We start from the raw sequence: 20,995 nt of genomic DNA, 5'->3' as shown, positions 1-20,995 counted from the left end.
GTCTGAAAGCCAGAAATCTGAATGCCAACCTCTGCCTTTCTCTCGTTCTAGGTCTGGAAAACTGATAAGTTCCTATTACAATATCTCGTGCTGGATCCTCTGGTATATTGGTGAGTATCCAGCAAGAAAATGATGGTTAATTTCAATGCCTTAGGATGCCTGCCTTTATCCCCGTTTGTTTGTTTTTTTTAAGCAAGTTACCAGTCCTCTGTGTTTAACATGTTGCTGTGTTTGAAGACTTCCATTCCATGTTGCTACCCTCCATCCTTATTACACTCGGCCTAATGTGTTAAGTTTAGGTAGAAACCTGGCAGCCTGGGCGTCCTTCCACCCCTCTTCCTTTTCTGATGAAATTCCCTTTCTACTAACTTGTTTTTTTCTTTTGAAGACGTTTCGCTTCTCCTCCAAGAAGCTTCTTCGGCTCTGACCGGATGGTGGGAGACGGAAGGATTGATACTCCTTGCAGACAGCTGGTCATTTGCATCCTTTTAGAGGGTCTTTGAGGCCACTTGGAGGTTTATCTGTGTCCTCAGGGTCACCTGAGTGGTGCAAATGGTTGTGTAACAAAAGGACTGTGCAGTTTCTAGAAGGCTCCATGCCCATTTGCACCACTGAGGACACAGAGAAACCTCCCAAGTGGCTTCAACGGCCCTCAAAAAGGATGCAAATGACCAGCTGTCTGCAAGGAATATCAACCCTTCCGTTCCCCACCGTCCAGTCAGAGCCGAAGAAGCTGCTTGGATGAGAAGCGAAACGTCTTCAGAAGAAAAAAAATAAGAAAAGTCCAGTTGCCTCCTGAAAAAAGCACCTTTGGGACACCCATGACTTAGATGACGGAGAATCTCTATGAACTTTCGACTAACCTTATTTCGCACCCATAGAAGAGAATAGGGGCCTGGTGGCTCAGCAGACTAAAAGCACTGTGATTAACACCAGCTGTCTGCAATTACTGTAAGTTCGAATCTCACCAGGCTCAAGGTTGACTCAGCCTTCCATCCTTTCTAAGGTGGGTAAAATGAGAACCCAGTTTGTGGGGGCAATAAGCTGACTTTGTATAAATATACAAAAGGATGAAGGCTATTGCTTAACGCATTGTAAGCCGCCCTGAGTCTCCGGAGAAGGGCGGCATATAAATCAAATTAAATATATATATATATATTTGTAGCTCAGGGTTGAACTTTGGAAGGCCTCCCCACCAGCAAACAATGGCCCGCTAAACAGAGATTAACACCGAGGTGTAAACAATACCCCAATCAAGAAACTACCAACTCAGATGAACAATCGAACAATTGATTACACCGAGGTGTAAACAATACCCCTGATAAAGGAACTACCAAGGACATTCCCAGCAACCTTGACAGCCACCAACATATAAACAGAATTTAACCTCCCCTCTACTTCTATCACGTTCCCTACCTGGGTCATGAAATGTCTGCAAGAAAACAGCCCAAGTTCAGAGAGCAACAAGGAACCACGGTCCTTCCCTCCTCCTCCTCCTTCCCCTTCATTTCTTCTCCTCTTTCCTCCTCCCTTCCTTCCTTAGCACTGATGATATTAACTAGTCAGGTCATGAAACGTCTGCAAGAAAACTCTTCCTCCTCCCCCTTTTCCCTTCCCCATTGATGATGTCACCTAGTTGGGTCATGAAATGTCTCCTTCACCACCACCATCTTTTCTCCTCCTTTTCCTTCTTCTTCCCCTTCTCCTCCTCCTTCTTCCCCTTTCCCCATTCTTCTTCTTCTTCCCCTTCTCCTCCTCCTCTTTCTCCTCCTCTTCCTCCTCCTCCTCTCCTTCTTCTTTCCATTCTCCTCCTTCCCCTCCTTCCCCTTCCTTCCCTTCTCCTTCTCACATTGATGATGTTACCTAGTTGGATCATGAAATATCTCCTCTACCACCACCACCTCTTCTCCTCTTCCTCCTCCTTTTCCTTCTTCTTCCCCTTCTCCTTCTTCCCCCCTTCTTCTTCTTCCCCTTCTTCTCTTTCTCCTCCTCCTCCTTCTCCTCCTCTTCCTCCTCCTTCTCCTTCCCCTTCTTCCTCCTCCTCTTCTTCTTTCCATTCTTCTTCTTCTCCTCCTTCCCCTTCTTCTTCTTCCCCTTCCTTCCCTTCTCCCTCTCACATTGATGATGTTGCCTAATTGGGTCATGAAATGTCTCCTCTACCACCACCACCTCTTCTTGTCCTCCTCTTCCTCTTCTTCCTCCTCCTTTTCCTTCTTCTTCCCCTTCTCCTTCTCCTCCTTCCCCTTCCCCCGTTCTTCTTCTTCTTCTCCTTCTCCTCCTCCTCCTCCTTCTCTTTCTTCTTCCCCTTCTTCCACCTCCTCTTCTTCTTCTTTCCATTCTTCTTCTCCTCCTCCTCCTTCTCCTCCTTCTCCTTCCCCTTCTCCTTCCCCTTCTTCCTCCTCCTCCTCCTCTTCTTCTTTCCATTCTTCTTCTTCCCCTCCTCTTCCCCTTCTCCCTCTCACATTGATGATCTTGCCTAATTGGGTCATGAAATGCCTACAAGAAAACCCCCAAGCTCAGAGAGAGCACCAAAGACCCCACAACCTCACCTTAACCACGCATTTCCTTCCATCGCCAACCCAACTGATCCTTTGTTTTTGAATGGTTCCCTCTAATTTCCTGTTATTGTTGTTGTTGTTTTTTAAATGCTAGAACTTGGCTTTGCCTCTCTGTTCAGCCTCAACGCCTTGTTCGATTTCTGGAGATACTTCAAATATACCATGGCCCCTACCAGCTTAGTGATGAGTCCTGGCCAACAGACGCTTCTGGGGTTGCAGAACGCAGGTGGGCCTGTTTTACGTGTCTTAAGATTTGTGGACTTCAACTCCCAGAATTCCCTAGCCAGCCAGGGGAATTCTGGGAGTTGAAGTCCACTTTGATTTTATTGTACGCCAGTAGCCCCCAACCTTTCAGGCACCAGGGACTGGTTCCGCGAAGCAGAGACGGGCGTGGTTTTGCAAGCTGCCTGCATCCCGTGGATGGGGCTTCACCTGTTTGCACGATCCGGTTTCTGGCATGTCTCGGCCCAGTGCCGGCCTACAGACCAGGGGTTAGGGACAGGTGGGCTTCAGATCCTTCAGCAACGGGTTCACTGCCCTGGTGCTGGGTGGGTGTGGCCATGGTGGGCAGGGCCTAGTCAGCCGCCTGCACCATGGCAGGGGGGCGTTTTTTGCCCTCCCCAGGCTCCAGAGGCTTTTCTCGAGCCTCCGGGAGGGTGAAAACTGCTTCTCCCAGAGGCCAGAAACAGGCCCATTTCCGGCCCTCCGGAACCTCCGGTAGTTTTTTGTCATCCCAGACTCTCCGCATGGCTTCACTTGTCCGAAATGGTATAGGACTGTGATGGCTAACCTTTTTGCCATCATGTGCCAGGAGCGGGGGTCTCACGGGGGCATGGGGGTCGCGCACGTGCCCACACCCAGAATTCTATGTGCCCCGCCCCTGTGCATGCGTGCACAACCCCCCCCCCACTCTTCCCCTCCTGGCACACGATGGCCCAGTAGGCCCGTTTTTCTATCTCCCAAGGCTCCAGAGCCTTTCTAGGAATCTGGGGAGGACAAAAACGGCACTCCTCACCCTCCTGGAGGCCAAAAATGGCCTGTTTGCCAACTTCCAGTGAGCTCATGTGCCCACCGATATGGCTACGCATGCCACCTGTGGCACACATGCCATAGGTTTGCCATCATGGGTATAGGATCTCCTGCTTGAGCAGGGGGCTGGACTAGATGACCTCCAAGGTGCCTTCCTGCTCTATTCCGATTGAAAGATGATTCCCAAGGGTCCGAATTTTGACCACATGACCACAGGAATGCTGCAACTGTCATCAGTATGAAAAATGGCCATCGGTCACTTAATTTGAAGCGCCGTCGTAACTTTGAGTGGTCACTAAATGAAGTGTTGTAAGTCCACAGGTAGTCTTTTAAATTCCTTGTTTCCTATCATTGGAAACGGCTGAACAGTTCTGCTCCGGCTTCATTCAGAAAGTTTTATTTTTTTTCCCCCCTCCCAATAATTAACATTTATCTCGTTCGTCTGTTTTTGCGCTTCTTTCTTAACCTTCGAAAACGGGGTTTAATTTCAGCGGTCCAGACTACGCCGCCCCGCGAGTTGGTGCCCAAGAAGACGCCCCCTTCGACCCCCTCCCCTCCCATCCAGGGCCAGAGCGTCCTGAGCTACAGCCCTTCCCGCTCACCCAGCACCAGCCCCAAATTTGCAACCGGTTGCATCTCCGGATACAGTCCTCAGCTGCAGGCCATGTCGGGAAGCAGCGGGTCCTACGGTACGGCGGCGAGTTACTCCCCAGGAAGCAACTACAGCAAGGTAGGAAAGCCAAGGATTTATTAGCTATGGTTCTTCCAAAGAGAACTGTACTCCCAAGAGCCTTGGTAGTACAGTGGTCTAAAGCACCCTGTTATTAAGACCAGCTGCCTGCAATTACTGCAGGTTCGAATCTCACCAGGCTCAAGGTTGACTCAGCCTTCCATCCTTTCTAAGGTAGGTAAATTGAGGACCCAGTTGTGGGGGCAATAAGCTGACTTTGTATAAATATACAAAAGGATGAAGGCTATTGCTTAGCACATTGTAAGCCACCCTGAGTCTTCGGAGAAGGGCGGCATATAAATCAAATTAAAAAAAATAATAATAATAATAAAAAAAAGAGGCAACTGGACTTTCTGGTTTTTTCTTTGAAGATATTTCGCTTCTCACCCCAGAAGCTTCTTCAGCTCTGACTAGACGGTGGGGAATGGAAGGATTGATACTCCTTGCAGACAGCTGGTCATTTGTGTTAAGGAATTCGCAAAGTAGCCCTTAAATAGCAAGGGTGTGCACATGAAAGCGATTGAGAGTAGTTACGAATAAACACAGCCAACACAGAGATACACTGAGTTGTATTTACTTTCAGGAAATAGTAAGGCACAGTCCAATAAACAGTCCAGGTCATACACATATAAAGCAGGAGATAGCCAAAACGACAGTCCAGGGATAATCCAATAACAACGTCTTCTTACCAGTTGTCGTAGTCATTCACAATAAACAGTTCTTCTGGCTTTGCAAACAGTAGCATACAGAGATATCAGAGAGCAAGAACAGCAAAGAGAAACAAACCAGGTTTTTAGCTCCCTGTTAAAGAGATTGGCTACAGAGCTAACCAATCAGGACACAGTATGATGCAATACAGCAGTCTTAAAGCTATATTGAGGGTTTATATATTGCCAGCCCAACAAGTCCGGTAATAATCATTTCCTAACAATTTGCATCCTTTTAGAGCCATGTTTCCCAACCGTGGCTATTTTAAGATGCATGGACTTCAACTCCCAGAATGTCCCAGCCAGTATGGCTGGTTGAGGAATTCTGGGAGTTGAAGTCCATACATCTTCGAAGGTTGGGAAACACTGTTTTAGAGGGTCGTTGAGGCCGCTTGGAGGTTTGTCTGTGTCCTCAGGGTCACACCTGAGTGGTGCAAATGGGCGTGGAGCCTTCTTGGAATTGCACACTCCTTTTCTTCCACACCCATTTACACCACTCAGGTGACCCTGAGGACACAGAAACCTCCAAGTGGCCTCAACGACCCTCCAAAAGGATGCAAATGACCAGCTGTTTGCAAGGAATATCGATCCTTCCACTCCCCACCATACGGTCAGAGCTGAGGAAGTGACATGCGACTGTTTTTCACTCTTACGACCGTCACAGCATAACCCGTGGTCCCATGATTAAAAGTCAAGACACTTGGACTCATATTTACGACGGTTGCACTATCTCCGGATCATGTAATCCCTTTTTGCGACCTTCTGGCCAGCGAAGCCAGATTTTCTTTTTAACAATCTTTTTACCAACTGAACAACCGCAGCGATTCACTGAACAGCTGTGGGAAGAAAGGTCGCAAAATGAGGCAAAACTCCCTTAGCAATTTTCACACTTAGCAACAGAAATTTGAGGCGCAATTGGGGGTCGTAAATTGAGGATCACCTGTATTATAATAAACTTGAATGATGATTCAAAATGGATTCCCGATAGACGATTGCAGCTTTTCATTCTGTCCCACTTAGGTTCCCCCATTCAGTCCTTCTCCGGGGCCCTTGATGTACCCCACTAGCATTGGGCCCATGGATAGCAGCGGGATGAGATCCAGATACCGCTCCTCGCCCACCGTCTACAACTCTCCCACGGGAAAAGCCGACTACATGACGGATTTGAAATCGCTCGACAGCTTCCTTCGAAACGAGGAGGAGAAACAGCACAGGGTGCAGCTGGGTGAGTAGTTGCCTGAACGAAAAGCGGGGAAGATTCGCACAGCGCATTCACCGAAGTTACTCAGAAGATAAGTTGCTTGCAGTTCAGTGTGTATTGTGGTCCATTGGTTTAAGGCATTGGGCGAGAAATCGGGAGATGGTGAGTTCTAGTACCGCCTTAAGCGTGAAAGCTGGCTGGGTGACTTTGGACCAATCACCAGGAGATGGGGAGTTCTAGTAGGCATGAAAACTGGTGACTTTGAGCCAATCAGCAGGAGACGGTGAGTTCTAGTCCTGTTTTAGGCATGAAAACCGGTTGGGTGGCTTTGGGTGAGTCATCAGGAGACAGTGAATTCTAGCCCCGCCTTAGGCATGAAAGCCAGCTGGGTGACTTTGAGCTAATCACCAGGTGATGGTGAGTTCTAGTCCTGCCTTAGGCATGAAAACCGGTTAGGTGACTTTGGTCCAATTACTAGGAGTCAGTGAGTTCTAGACTCTTTGAGTGGTTAGCTCAGTCACCCAACCGGATTTTGTGCCTAAGGCAGGACTAGAACTCACCGTCACCTGGTTTCTAGTCGCCACGACATCAAGCTAGCTCTCTAATTTAGCCACCCAGCCCTAGGAGGCTGTAGTAAGATCCAGTACCTGTGTTGTAGTCCGCCAGCAGCCTGTGGAGCTGGCAGTGGAGTCGGACAGTGAGGAGGCTGGGGAGGAACATGGGCCAGTCCTGGAGTCTGGGGGAGGCTCAGACGAGGGCTCTGCGTCAGAGGCAGAGATGGGGCCAGGGCCATCTGGGAGCGATGCGCGGACTCTAGAGTCTCCAGAGGCGGATAGCAGAGAGGTAGAGGAACAGGAGGAGCCTGTTCCTAGTGCGTGCATGCGCAGAGCTGCCAGAAGGCAAGAACAGTTAAAACTAATGGAACAACTCAGGAGTAAGGCCTGGAGATGATTGGCCCCTCCCATAAGTCTTAAAAGAGGAGCCAAGGCACATGGGCTCTTTGCAGGAAAGCAACGTTGTTAATTCTGTTCCCAGTCGGCATCTCTATTTGATTCTGGACTCCGTGGGGCTTTGCCAAGTAGGTCTTTGGCAGCGTGTCAAGGGAGATAAAGGTTGGTGATTATTCCGAAGGACTTCTCCCGAAGGACTTTTTGCACAAAAAGTCCTTCGGGAATTGGGACTCAGCTGTGAATGAACGTAATTCACAGCTGTTGCAATAAAAGAGGTTTTTTGCATTGCTCAAGTAGGCTCATTTCTGTGTGTGTGTTTCTCTGGCTCATTGCAGGCAGTTCGGATTCGGGCTCTCCTTCAAACAGTCCGACTTTTTGGAACTACGGTCGCTCCATGGCTGACTACGCCCAGATGCTCCGGAAATTCCAGTACCAGCCGGCCTGCAGGTCCCAGGCCCCCTCGGCTCACAAGGACGAAGCCGATCTGAGTTCCAAGCAAGCCGCCGAAGAGGTAAACCACGTTGGCGGAGACAGAAAGGGTTGGTTCTCCGCAGGTGTTGATCCGGGTGACACCTTGTGAGTTTTGCCCCATGTTACGACCTTTCCGGCCACAGCTGTTCAGCGAGTCGCTTCAGTTTTTAAGTGAGTCACAGGGTGGTTAATTGAATGTGGCTTTCCCCATTGTCGTTGCTTGTCAGAGATCTTGGAGATCTTCTAACCCAGCCCTCTCTACTCAAGCAGAAGACTCTGTACAAACTCTGTCCAGACAAATGGCTGCCCAGTCTCTTCTTAAAAACCCCCAGTGATGGAGCAATCACAATTTAATGGAGGCAAATCCATAATCAATTAAATGGATGAATTCTTCTAACTGTTGGGAAATTTCTCCTTAGTTTTAGGTTGCTTCTCTCCTTGATGAGTTTCCATCCGTTGCTTCTTCTCCTGCCTTCTGGTGCTTTGGAGAATAGCTTGACCCCCTCCTCTTTGGGGCAGCCCCTCAAATATTCGAAGACCGCTGTCATGTAATAGATAGATGATCAGAGATAGAGATAGATACGAGACAGACAGGCAAACAGACTGGGTGCTGTGGAATTGATTTAAAACCTGAGTTGTTCCTACTGGGTATCCTACCAGAGAAAATTAGTAAAGAAAATGTATATTTGATTATACGTATAATAACTGCAGCAAGAATAGTATTTGCACAAAGATGGAAAGCAGAGAAAATCCCTTTAGAAGGGGAAGTAATTAGAAAAATTTTGGACTGCGCAGAGATGAATAGATTAACTTTAACGATTAAAGAAAAAGAGGATGCGGAATATTTTAAGATAGGGGGAAATTTTATGATTGGATAGAAAAGAGATATAGATAAAGAATTTGATAAGCAGGAAAAAGTTACATTAAATATACACTGCTCAAAAAAATAAAGGGAACACAAGCAGAAGACATCCGAGATCTGAATGAATGAAATAGCCTTATTAAATACTTTGTTCGTTACATACAGTAGTTTTGTGTTCCCTTTAGTTGTTTGAGCAGTGTATAAACTACTGTTATATAAAGAACAAAGTATTTAATAAGGCTATTTCATTCATTCAGATCTCGGATGTCTTCTGCTTGCGTTCCCTTTATTTTTTTTGAGCACTGTATGTATTTTGGGGGAAATATTGAAATAGAGAAATGGGATTTATTAAGGAAGAAATAAGAAGAGGAGGAGTAACAAAAAGAAGAAGTCACCGAAGAAATACCGAGATGACACACAGAAGGACTGATATGTTTATCTTTATAAAAAAAAAAACCTTTTTATAAAAAAAAAAAGACTGGTGCTGTGGCCTGGGGGGGGAGCTCTCGCCTCACAATCAGGAGACTGTGAGTTCGATCCTAGGTAGAGGCAGATATTTCTCTCTCTGGGCACAATGAGAATAGATCTGCTGAACAAAACTCTGCATTGGCGATAGGAAGGGCATCCTTCCTTCCCTCCTTCTTTCCTTGTCTTTTCTGCCTTGTGTCTCCTTCCTTTCTTCCTTCTTTCTTTCCTTCCTTCTTTCCTTTTCTTCCTTGTCTTTCCTCCCTTGCTCCCTTCCTTCCTGTCTTTCTTTCCTTCCTGTCTTTCTTTCCTTCCTGTCTTTCTTTCTTTCCTTCCTTCCTTCCTTCCTTCCTTCCTTCCTTCCTTCCTTCCTTCCTTCCTTCCTTCCTTCCTTCCTTCCTGTTTTTTCCTCTTTGACCCTCCCTCCCAAGTTCAGGAGGCTGTGAGTTTGATCCTAGGTAGAGGCAGATATTTCTCTCTCTGGGCACAATGAGAATAGATCTGCTGAACAAAACTCTGCATTGGCGATAGGAAGGGCATCCTTCCTTCCCTCCTTCTTTCCTTGTCTTTTCTGCCTTGTGTCTCCTTCCTTTCTTCCTTCTTTCTTTCCTTCCTTCTTTCCTTTTCTTCCTTGTCTTTCCTCCCTTGCTCCCTTCCTTCCTGTCTTTCTTTCCTTCCTGTCTTTCTTTCCTTCCTGTCTTTCTTTCCTTCCTGTCTTTCTTTCCTTCCTTCCTTCCTGTCTTTCTTTCCTTCCTTCCTTCCTTCCTTCCTTCCTTCCTTCCTTCCTTCCTTCCTTCCTTCCTTCCTTCCTTCCTTCCTTCCTTCCTTCCTGTTTTTTCCTCTTTGACCCTCCCTCCCAAGTTCAGGAGGCTGTGAGTTTGATCCTAGGTAAAGGCAGATATTTCTCTCTCTGGGCACAATGAGAATAGATCTGCTGAACAAAACTCTGCATTGGCGATAGGAAGGGCATCCTTCCTTCCCTCCTTCTTTCCTTGTCTTTTCTGCCTTGTGTCTCCTTCCTTTCTTCCTTCTTTCTTTCCTTCCTTCTTTCCTTTTCTTCCTTGTCTTTCCTCCCTTGCTCCCTTCCTTCCTGTCTTTCTTTCCTTCCTGTCTTTCTTTCCTTCCTGTCTTTCTTTCCTTCCTGTCTTTCTTTCCTTCCTTCCTTCCTGTCTTTCTTTCCTTCCTTCCTTCCTTCCTTCCTTCCTTCCTTCCTTCCTTCCTTCCTTCCTTCCTTCCTTCCTTCCTTCCTTCCTTCCTTCCTGTTTTTTCCTCTTTGACCCTCCCTCCCAAGTTCAGGAGGCTGTGAGTTTGATCCTAGGTAAAGGCAGATATTTCTCTCTCTGGGCACAATGAGAATAGATCTGCTGAACAAAACTGCATTGGCGATAGGAAGGGCATCCGGCCAGTAAACACTCAGCTCCATTCAGTTGCCCGGACTCCAAGGGATTATGGGGTCATTAAAAGGGGATGATGATTGATAGAGATAGATGATGGATGGATGGATAGATGGATGGATGGATGGATGGATGGATAGATAGATAGATAGATAGATAGATAGATAGATAGATAGATAGATAGATAGATAGATAGATTTCAAAACTTCTTTTCTCTTCCTGGCCAGGTCTGGGCACGGGTGTCGATGAGCAGACAGCTGTTCGATCATATGGATTCTTGGACTGCCAAATTCAGAAATGTGAGTTTTGCCTTTGGCCTGGTGTGTGTGTGTTCAAATGTGACACAGTCCTGGAAATTCCCTCCTGAGGTTGGGGCTTAGGGAAGGGACTCAGGCTAAATAGGGATGATTGAACCCAAAGTGCACCTAGTCCTCGCCTTATGACCCCTCGCTTAGCGAAACCTAGAAACGTAGAAAAGCGACATCAGAAAAACATACAGAACGTGTCGCTCTTCTAACTTCTGTTGTCTTTCTTCCCTCCAAATCTTTTTGGATCCGACAGTGGGTCAACGAGACAATTTTGGTGCCGCTGGTTCAAGAGATTGACTCTGTAAGCACTCAGCTGCGGAGAATGGGGTGTCCAGAGCTGCAGATTGGAGGTATGGTGACCCTTCGCAAAAAAACGTCGTGCCGTAATCATGTGCTCCCAAGTAAAATATATGGATTAAAATCGTAATTATTTTTTTTAAAAAACGAGCTTAGAATTTAGCAGCGTTATAGAGAAAAGGGCTTTTTCCTAGCTGGAAGCATCTGAAGTTGTCAACCCTGTAGGAAAAAAAACCAATTACGATAGAACATTTTATAGAGTTGCATTAATGTAAGATTGAAGATGGATAGACTTCAACTCCCAGAATTCCCAGCCAGCAAAGCTGTCTTTTAAATGCAGATGGACTGCTGAATCTTTTTCCTGATAGGTACCCCCAAAGGTGATTTTTCAAGAGGCAACTTGGACTTTCTGGTTTTTCTTTTGAAGACGTTTTGCTTCTCCTCCGAGAAGCTTCCTCAGCTCTGACTGGATGGTGGGGAATGGAAGGATTGATACTCCTTGCAGACAGCATTTGGTCATTTGCATCCTTTTTAGAGAGTCCTTGAGGCCACTTGGAGGCTTGTCTGTGTCCTCAGGATCACCCGAGTGGTGCAAATGGTTCCTGTAGTTTGCAATTTTTCCTCTGGAAATCCATTCCTAGTCCCTTCATGGATGAAGCTTCTTGGGCGAGAAGCGAAATGTCTTCGAAAGAAAAAAAACCCCAGAAAGTCCAGTTGCCTCCTGAAAAAAGCACCTTCGTGACAGCCACGACCTGGAGGACTGAGAATCTCTACAGACCTTTAGCTCTATACAATTTGGGATGGAATACCAGTGGTGAAGTGTAAAATTTGTTACTACCGGTTCTGTGGGCGTGGCTTGGTGGGTGGGTGGGTAATGTGATTGGGTGGGCGTGGCCAACTTTTTTTTTTTTAACTTTTAAAACTTTTTTTTTTTTAATTTGATTTATAGGCCGCCCTTTCTCTGGAGACTCAGGGCGGCTTACAGTGCGTTAAGCAATAGCCTTCATGCTTTTGTATATTTATACAAAGTCAGCTTATTGCCCCCACAATCTGGGTCCTCATTTCACCTACCTTAGAAAGGATGGAAGGCTGAGTCAACCTTGAGCCTGGTGAGATTTGAACTTGCAGTAATTGCAGGCAGCTGATGTTAATAACAGTGCTTTAGTCTGCTGCGCTACCAGGGCTCTACAACCGGCTGAAAAAATGCTTTTAAAAGTAAAAAAAAAAAAGCCTCTGATGATCGCACGGCTCAGCTGGGCATTGGGGGGGGGGCAGGGATTTTTGCTACCGGTTCTCCGAACCACCCACCGCCATCGCTACCAGATCGGGCGATGCGGTCCGAACCGGGAGCATTTCACCTCTGATGAACACCCTTTGAATGGTGTGGGAGTAGGAATGGATTTCCAGAGGAAAAAATTGCAGAACTACAGGAACCATTTGCACCGCTCAGGTGGCCCAGAGGACAAGACAAAGCTCCAAATGGCCTCAACAACCCTCTAAAAGGATATAAATGACCAGCTGTCTGCAAGGAGTATCAATCCTTCCATTCCCCACCATCCAGTCAGAACGGAAGAAGCTTCTGGGATGAGAAGCCAAACGTCTTCAAAGAAAAATCCAGAAAGTCCAGTTGCCTCTTGGAAAAAAATAAAGTGTCAGCACCTCAGCGCTGTCATAGAAAAAGGGAGATAAGCCCTGAACTTTTGCCTGCTAAATCCCTTTGAAGCCTGGTCTCCGTGGAAATGAAGAGGGGGGGGAACATTCCTGTGAAATGACAAGACAAGAAGTCAGGAGAGTGACTTGGAAGACAGCCAATGAGAAGGAGATAATTGGGGATCGGAAAGGGAGGGATTGGGGGGCAAAAGGTCAGTCTTGTCCGCATCGAGTCATGATCCGGTTGCTGTGCTCGAATAAAGAGAAGATTTCCTTAAAGATTGGCAGTTTGGAAATTCATTTATTTTGAGATAGCATCGAAGTCTGACATAAAGCCTCTTTGGGACAACTGTGACCTGGAGGTCTGAGAATCTCCGCAGACTTTTAGACGTCTTGAATGTTTTGCGCTGCAGAATCGAGAGCTCTCGGTTGCAGCTGCTGCTGCTGCTTCCGTTGGTGAGGTTGTCGCTTGAGTGAAAGGAAGTCTACAGCTGTTACCGAGACCCGAAACGGGGTTTTTTTTCCTGATGACGAAGGTTGCAGTTTCTCTCTCTCTATTTGTTGTCTGCAGAGGCCGGCCTGAGTAGCCTGAAGCAAGCTGCTTTGGTGAAAGCTCCCCTTATCCCGACCCTGAACACAATAGTTCAGTACTTGGAGCTGACCCCAAATCAGGAATATTTAGTAGAAAGGATCAAAGGTAAACGGCTACTTATTTCTATCCTGCCTTTAATGTCGGTTTATGAATCATGCAAGTCAGCAAACGTAACCTAATACTTCCCCACTCCTCCTGTTTGCCTCGCAACGACAACCCTGTGAGGTGGGCTGGGCTGAGAGAGAGAGCGATAGGACCAAAGTCATCCAGGTAGCTTTCGTGCCTAAGGCGGGACTAGAACTCTCAGTCTCCTGGTGATTGGTTCAAAGTCACCCAGCCGGCTTTCATGCCTAAGGCGGGACTAGAACTCACTGTCTCCTAGTGATTGGCCCAGAATCAGTCAATTGGCTTTCGTTCCGAAGGTGAGACTAGAACTCCCAGTCTCCTGGTGATTGGTTCAAAGTCACCCAGCCGGCTTTCGTGCCTAAGGCGGGACTAGAACTCCCTGTCTCCTAGTGATTGGCCCAGAATCAGTCAATTGGCTTTCGTTCCGAAGGTGAGACTAGAACTCCCAGTCTCCTGGTGATTGGTTCAAAGTCACCCAGCCGGCTTTCGTGCCTAAGGCGCGACTAGAACTCACTGTCTCCTGGTGATTGGCCCAGAATCAATCAATTGGCTTTCGTTCCGAAGGTGAGACTAGAACTCCCAGTCTTCTGGTGATTGGTTCAAAGTCACCCAGCCGGCTTTCGTGCCTAAGGCGGGACTAGAACTCACTGTCTCCTAGTGATTGGCCCAGAATCAATCAATTGGCTTTCGTTCCGAAGGTGAGACTAGAACTCCCAGTCTCCTGGTGATTGGTTCAAAGTCACCCAGCCGGCTTTCGTGCCTAAGGCGGGACTAGAACTCACTGTCTCCTAGTGATTGGCCCAGAATCAGTCAATTGGCTTTCGTTCCGAAGGTGAGACTAGAACTCCCAGTCTCCTGGTGATTGGTTCAAAGTCACCCAGCCGGCTTTCGTGCCTAAGGTGCGACTAGAACTCACTGTCTCCTAGTGATTGGCCCAGGATCAATCAATTGGCTTTTGTTCCGAAGGTGAGACTAGAACTCCCAGTCTCCTGGTGATTGGTTCAAAGTCACCCAGCCGGCTTTCATGCCTAAGGCAGGACTAGAACTCCCAGTCTCCTGGTGATTGGTCCAAAGTCACCCAGACAACTTTTCTGCCTAAGGCAGGACTAGAACTCCCAGTACTACAGATATACAGTTAATAAATAAACCCCCCTTTCCCAATTGCTGTCGTAACCTGAGGACTATCTGTAGTAGAACTGGCGATGAAACCAATGAAAAAGAGCTGGAAAAAATGATTTCTCCCCATCTTGGCCATTCACAGTATTGCTTTTCGCTCACTGACAGAGCTTTCCCAAGGCGGCTGCATGAGTTCGTTCAGGTGGAACCGAGGCGGAGACTTCAAAGCGCGCACCTGGGATACTGATTTACCCACGGATTCCGGAGTAAGTCCGCCTTAAGTTGGTAAAAGCAGGTGTATCTGGTTCATTCTCCCTTTTCTGTTGCTAGCAAGGCTGCTGGCAGAGTTATTTATTTATTATCCATTTGTATCCTGCCTTTATTATTTTTACAAATAACTCAACCTCATAGAACACGTCTTCCTCCTTCTGCGTTCTTCCCCACAACGACAACAACCCTGTGATTTGGGCTGGGCTGCAAGAGGGAATGATTGGCCCAAAGTCACCTGGGCATGCTTTCATACCTAAGGTAGAACTAGAACTCACCATCTCTTGCTAATTGGCCCAAAGTCACCAAGACAGCCCAAGGCAGTACTAGAACTCACCCTCTCCCGGTGATTGGTCCAAAGCCATCCAGCTGATTTCCATACCTAAGGCAAAACTAGAACTCACTGTCTTTTGCTAATTGGCCCAAAGTCACCAGACTTGCTTTCGCACCTAAAATGGAACTATAACTCATCAACTCCTGCTAATTGGCCCAAGATCACCCAAGCAGCTTTTATGCCTAAGGTAGAACTAGAACTCACAGTCTCCTGGTGATTGGCCCAAAGTCACCCAGCTGTCTTTCATGCCTAAGGTGGGACTAGAACTCACCCTCTCTCAGTAATTGGCCCAAAGTCACCCAGGCGGCTTTCATGTCTAAGGAAGAACTAGAACTCACCCTCTCCCAGTAGTTGGCCCAAAGTCACCCAAGTGGCTTTCATGCCTAAAAGGGGAACTAGAACTCGCCCTCCCCTGGTGATTGGCCCAAATCACCCAGGCTATCATATCTAAGAAGGAACTAGAACTCACCCTCTCCCAGTAATTGGCCCAAAGTCACCCAGCTGGTTTTCATGCCTAAAGAGGAACTAGAACTCACCATCTCCTGGTGATTGGCCCAAATTCACCCAAGCAGCTTTCATGCCTAAGGTAGAACTAGAACTCACAGTCTCCTGGTGATTGGCCCAAAGTCACCCAACTGGTTTTCATGCCTAAAGATGAACTAGAACTCACCATCTCCTGGTGATTGGCCCAAATTCACCCAAGCAGCTTTCATGCCTAAGGTGGGACTTGAACTCACCCTCTCCCAGTAGTTGGCCCAAAGTCACCCAAGTGGCTTTCATGCCTAAAGAGGAACTAGAACTCACCATCTCCTGGTGATTGGCCCAAATTCACCCAAGCAGCTTTCATGCCTAAGGTGGGACTAGAACTCACCCTCTCCCAGTAGTTGGCCCAAAGTCACCCAGGCGGCTATCATGCCTAAAATGGGACAAGAAATCGCCGCCGTTTTTTGGAAGTGTCCGACATGGCGCTAAATCCCAACCCCCCCTTCTCTCCCTCCAGATCCTTATGCACGTATTCTGCACGTATCTTGACTCCAGGCTGCCTCCCCATCCGAAGTATCCCGACGGGAAAACCTTCACCTCCCAGCATTTCATTCAAACCCCTGATAAACCAGGTAACGCAGGCTGTCTTTTTCTTCTTCTTCTTTTTTTTTTTTAAATGAGCGCAGCCTCAACTTAACAACCACAAACGTGGCTCCAGATTTCTATTGCTAAGCAAGACCATTTTGCCACCGTTGTTAAGCGAATCGCTGCCATTGTTAAGTTAGTAACCCGGTCGATAAACGAATCTTGGCTTCCCCACCGACTTTGCTTGTCAGAAGGTCGCAAAAGGGGTATCATGTAACCCTGGGAAACTGCAACCGTCGTAAGTATGAGTCAGCTGCCAAGCGCAGCACCACACCAGCCTCCTTGTTATAGGAAAAGAAATGGAACCAAGCCAAGCTCTTCGATGCAAGAAAAAGTTTATTGTGCACGGTTCAAACAGTCCAAAGACGAGCAAAGGGTCTGAACATTGATGGCTGCTTTTGGCCATGTATTTATACAGTTTAAAGGCAAAATTATTACAGAGAGTGATGGATTTCACACGTAGAAGCTGCCCTTTCATCTATCTCTAGGAAAGGAAGTAACAATCCCGTTCTCACAGGGATGAATAGAATAGAATAAAATAAGGAATAGAATAAGGAATAGAGTAAGGAATAGAATAGAATAAGAGATAGAATAGAATAAGAAACAGAATAGAATAGAATAGAAAAAGGAATAGAATAGAATAGAATAGAATAGAATAGAATAGAATAGAATAGAATAGAATAGAATAGAATAGAATATAGGAATAGAATAGAATAAGGAATAGAATAGAATAAAATAAGGAATAGAATAAGAAATAGAATAGAATAGAATAGAATAGAATAGAATAGAATAGAATAGAATAGAAAAAGAAATAGAATAGAATAGAATAGAATAGAATAAAATAAGGAATAGAATAAGAAATAGAATAGAATAGAATAGAATAGAATAGAATAGAAAAAGAAATAGAATAGAATAGAATAGAACAGAACAGAACAGAACAGAATAGAATAGAATTCTTTATTGGCCAAGTGCGAGTGGACACACAAGGAATTTGTCTTTGGTGCATAAGCTCTCAGTGTACATAAAAGAAAAGATACGTTCGTCAAGAACCATAAGGTACAACACTTAAATGATAGTCATAGGGAACAACTAAGCAATCCGGAAACAGGAAACGCTTTACTTTTCTGTATAATATTTTATACGTAAAATATATTTTATGTATAACCAGCTGGACTCCCACCAACGGTAATCTGGAATTTCGTTTAATTTCGTTTTAATCGGGCTGTTAACAGACGTGGCTCTTCTCATTCACAGATATGACGAACGAGAATTTGTTCTGCGTCTATCAGAGCAGCATCAACCCTCCCCATTATGAGCTGATTTATCAACAACAGGTCTACAATCTTCCTAAGGTAGGAGTATGTGCAGCTTCTCCGTGGCTTTTCATGAACAGAGAGGTTGCTGCTCACGGGGGGCCACCAGTGAAGATGGATAGGTCTCTGGGGCCCTGGGTGCTCACTGAACTTGGTTCTTTCCTTATAGACTTTTCACAACCAGACTAGGTTATATCATCAGTGCTAGAAGGGAGGAGGGAAACGTCTAGTTACTGATATTACCTAGTTGGGTTGTGAAATGTCTGCAAGAAAACAAAGTCAAAGAGTACTAAGGATCCCACATTTGTCTTCCTCCTCCCCGCCTCCCTTCTTCTCCTTCACTCCACAAATGCCACTCCCTTTTAGCACTGATAATGTTGCCTAGTTGGGTCACAAGACGTCTGCAAGCAAAACCCCAAGCTCAGAGAGCACCAAGGATCCCACAGTCCTCCTCCTCCTCCTCCTCCCGCTTCTCTCTGCAAACCCCACTCCCTTCTTGCACTGATGATGTTACCTAGTTGGGTCATGAAACGTCTGCAAGAAAACCACCAAGCTCAGGGAGCACCAAGGGCTCCATAGTCGTCCTACCTTCTAGCCCTGATGATGTTACCTAGTTCGGTAATAAAATGTCTGCAGGAAAACAACCAAGTTCAGAGACCACCAAGGACCCCACAGTTCTTCTCCTCTTCCTCCTCCTCTTCCTCCTCCTCCCCCTCCCCCTCCTCCTTTCCACAAACCCCACTCCCTTCTAGCACTGATAATGTTGCCTAGCTGGGTCATGAAACATCTGCAAGAAAACCACCGCAGCTCAGAGAGCACCAAGGAAGCCATCCTCCTCTTCCTCCTCCTCCCTCTGTCATACCCATAGCAATGTTTCTCAACCATGGCTGTTTTAAGACGCGTGGACTTCAACTCTGACGCCCTTTTTGTCATTCTTTAGCAACGCCAAATAGTTTTGGGTAAAAACAAAACAAGGCACACCAGGGAAGGAGAGAGAAAGACACACCTTGTTGCAAGTGTAAGCTAGTCGGGTTCTTTACCTGTTCGCCTTCTTTTCATCCCTCCTGTTTAGGGCAGAAACAACCTGTTTCACACTCTGCTTATGTTCCTGTACATCATCAAGACCAAGGAATCGGGGATGCTTGGGTACGTATGATTATTCGATATATTTCTGTCCCCACATATAATACAGGAAATCCTCCGTTTACAACCGCAATTGAGCCTAATATTCTATTCTGTTCTCTTCTCTTCTTCATTATTCTGTTCTGTTCTGTTCTATTATTCTATTCTATTCTATTCTTCATTATTCTGTTCTGTTCTGTTCTATTATTCTATTCTATTCTATTCTATTCTTCATTATTCTGTTCTGTTCTGTTCTATTTTATTTTATTCTCTTCATTCTTCATTCTGTTCTGTTCTATTATTCTATTTTATTTTATTCTATTCTATTCATTATTCTGTTCTGTTCTATTATTCTATTTTATTCTATTCTATTCAATTCTATTCTTCATTATTCTGTTTTATTCTATTCTATTCTATTCTTCATTATTCTGTTCTGTTCTATTATTCTATTCTATTCTATTCTATTCTTCTATTCTATTCTATTCATTATTCTGTTCTGTTCTATTATTCTACTTTATTTAATTCTATTCTATTCTATTCTATTCTATTCTATTCTATTCTATTCTATTCTATTCTATTCATGTTTGCTGAGTGAGAAATTTGTTGAGCGGGTTTTGCCCCGTTTTACGACTTTCCTCGCCACAGTGGTTAAGCGAACCGCCGCCGTTCTTAAATTAGTCACGGTCGTTGAATGGATCCGGCTTCCCCCGCACGGACTTTGCTTGTCCGATGGTCGCAAAAGGGGATCACGTGACACCCCTCCCCCCACCCCCAGGACACTGCAGCCCGTCATTAAGTATGAGTCGGTTGTCAGGCATCTAACCTAATCCATCTGATCAGCTTTAGATCGAATTTGTTCATGATCCGTCTAATCGGTTTCAGGTTGAATTTGAACAGGGGCAGGAGGCGAAGGAGGCGCAGTGAGGGAGGCTGAACACAGCCGGCCACTTAAAAGACGTGTGGACTTCAATTCCCAGAATTCCTCAGGCTCCCATCTTTCTCTCCCCCCCCCTTTTTTTTCTGCTGTCTGGTGTTAAAGCAAAATGAAATTGAAACCATCTACAACAGAGGTGTCAAACTCAAGGCCCGTGGGGTCCAGCCTGGAAATAGCAAAGGACTGGCCCATGGTGCATCTGCCAGTCAAAACGGGGTGTGAGGGGGGCTGCACAGGGTGCCCCCCACCCAATTTTCAGCCTGGACAGCCTCCTGCCAATCAAAACGGCATGGGGGGGCCCACATGAACCCCGTGCCCCGTTTTTGCTGGCAGGGTAGTGCAGGAGGCCGTCCAGGCCAAAAATGGGGCACGGGGGGGCACATGTGCCCCCCACACACCCCATTTTGGCCAGCAGGGTAGTGCAGAAGGCATCCGTCCTGTCTCTGCCCCTCCTCCTCTCCCGGCCAGCCCACAAAGGAGAACTACAATGCTGACTCGGCCCTTGATGAAATCCAGTTTGACACCCCTGATTTACAACTTCGGTGGGCCAGTGTGCAAGCATGCACCTCGATTCGCGTGAGTGGTGGGCCGGCATATACACACACACACACACAAGTGCCCACCAGCCCGATGCACTCACAAGTTGTGCTGCCAGTGCAGGGTTTCCGATCAGCAACTCGCAGGGCCCAATTCCGAATAGGCCACAGCCCGTTAGTGGGCCGCAGGAATTGTGGACCCCTGATCTACAACTAAACAGATGGCTTTTTCAAACCTATTCTTTCCTAATAGTTCTCCAAATAATAATAATAATAATAATAAATGTGATTTTTGGTGCCTATGTTCTGTCCCCGTCTCACACACGCACACAAACAGACAGCCAGGGGTTAAATAAAACTGGCAGACAACAAATTCTTTCGATAAGAGAATTGGCAGCAACCCAGTAGCTGCTTGCCAAGAACTTTACTCATAGAGGGAGGGGTTGTTCCTCCGACAGATAAACCCAAACAAGATACACACAGTTCAAGAATTGTCAAGTCCAGTCCGTATTAAATCCAAGGCAGATAACGTTGTTTCCAAAGATACAATGTGACTCGCTAGTAGTTTAGTTTTGTCCGTCACAGAGTCTGAATGGCCACCTCACCCCCTTTTATCCCCTGTGGGGTGTGGTCCAGTGACTCAGCTTAATCTCTGGCACGCCTCCTTTTCTGCTGCGTGCGCCTGTCTCTCCGACGCTGGCGTGGATCCAGCCAAGACTTATCTCCATCACTGTCCGACTGCGAGGAGATACCTGGCTCCTAGGCAATCTCTTCTCCTTCGGGAGACACCTGAGGCATTGCCAGAGAGGAGGGTCCTGGAGAGGGAGGCCTGGCCAACTCCTCTCCTTCATGTTCAGAGCCTTCTCCCTCCGATAAGTCGGCCTCGGGGGTCGGAGTCACAACAC

The 20,995-nt window shown here is 46.5% G+C and overlaps 1 protein-coding gene across 3 annotated transcripts in view; it reads left to right on the top strand.

Annotated features, from left to right (window-relative positions):
* TMEM209 (transmembrane protein 209) overlaps nt 1-20,995 on the top strand; it is a 44,958-nt gene that overhangs the window by 6,006 nt on the left and 17,957 nt on the right. For all 3 annotated transcript variants that reach the window (XM_087874398.1, XM_060689356.2, XM_087874397.1), the window contains exons 3-14: nt 52-110; nt 2,653-2,784; nt 4,079-4,317; nt 6,045-6,249; nt 7,511-7,686; nt 10,595-10,666; nt 10,929-11,025; nt 13,194-13,319; nt 14,625-14,722; nt 16,058-16,172; nt 17,440-17,537; nt 18,571-18,644. In XM_087874398.1, the coding sequence (XP_087730524.1) occupies nt 52-110; nt 2,653-2,784; nt 4,079-4,317; nt 6,045-6,249; nt 7,511-7,686; nt 10,595-10,666; nt 10,929-11,025; nt 13,194-13,319; nt 14,625-14,722; nt 16,058-16,172; nt 17,440-17,537; nt 18,571-18,644 (1,491 nt within the window). The remainder of the gene's footprint in view (nt 1-51; nt 111-2,652; nt 2,785-4,078; nt 4,318-6,044; nt 6,250-7,510; nt 7,687-10,594; nt 10,667-10,928; nt 11,026-13,193; nt 13,320-14,624; nt 14,723-16,057; nt 16,173-17,439; nt 17,538-18,570; nt 18,645-20,995) is intronic.

Source organism: Pantherophis guttatus, chromosome 7, assembly GCF_059756535.1.
Source record: "Pantherophis guttatus breed Tessera chromosome 7, ASM5975653v1, whole genome shotgun sequence".
In the NCBI taxonomy this organism is placed as follows: Eukaryota; Metazoa; Chordata; class Lepidosauria; order Squamata; family Colubridae; genus Pantherophis; species Pantherophis guttatus.
Note: the sequence above shows the minus strand (reverse complement) of the source record. Positions and strands in the feature narration are given on the sequence as shown.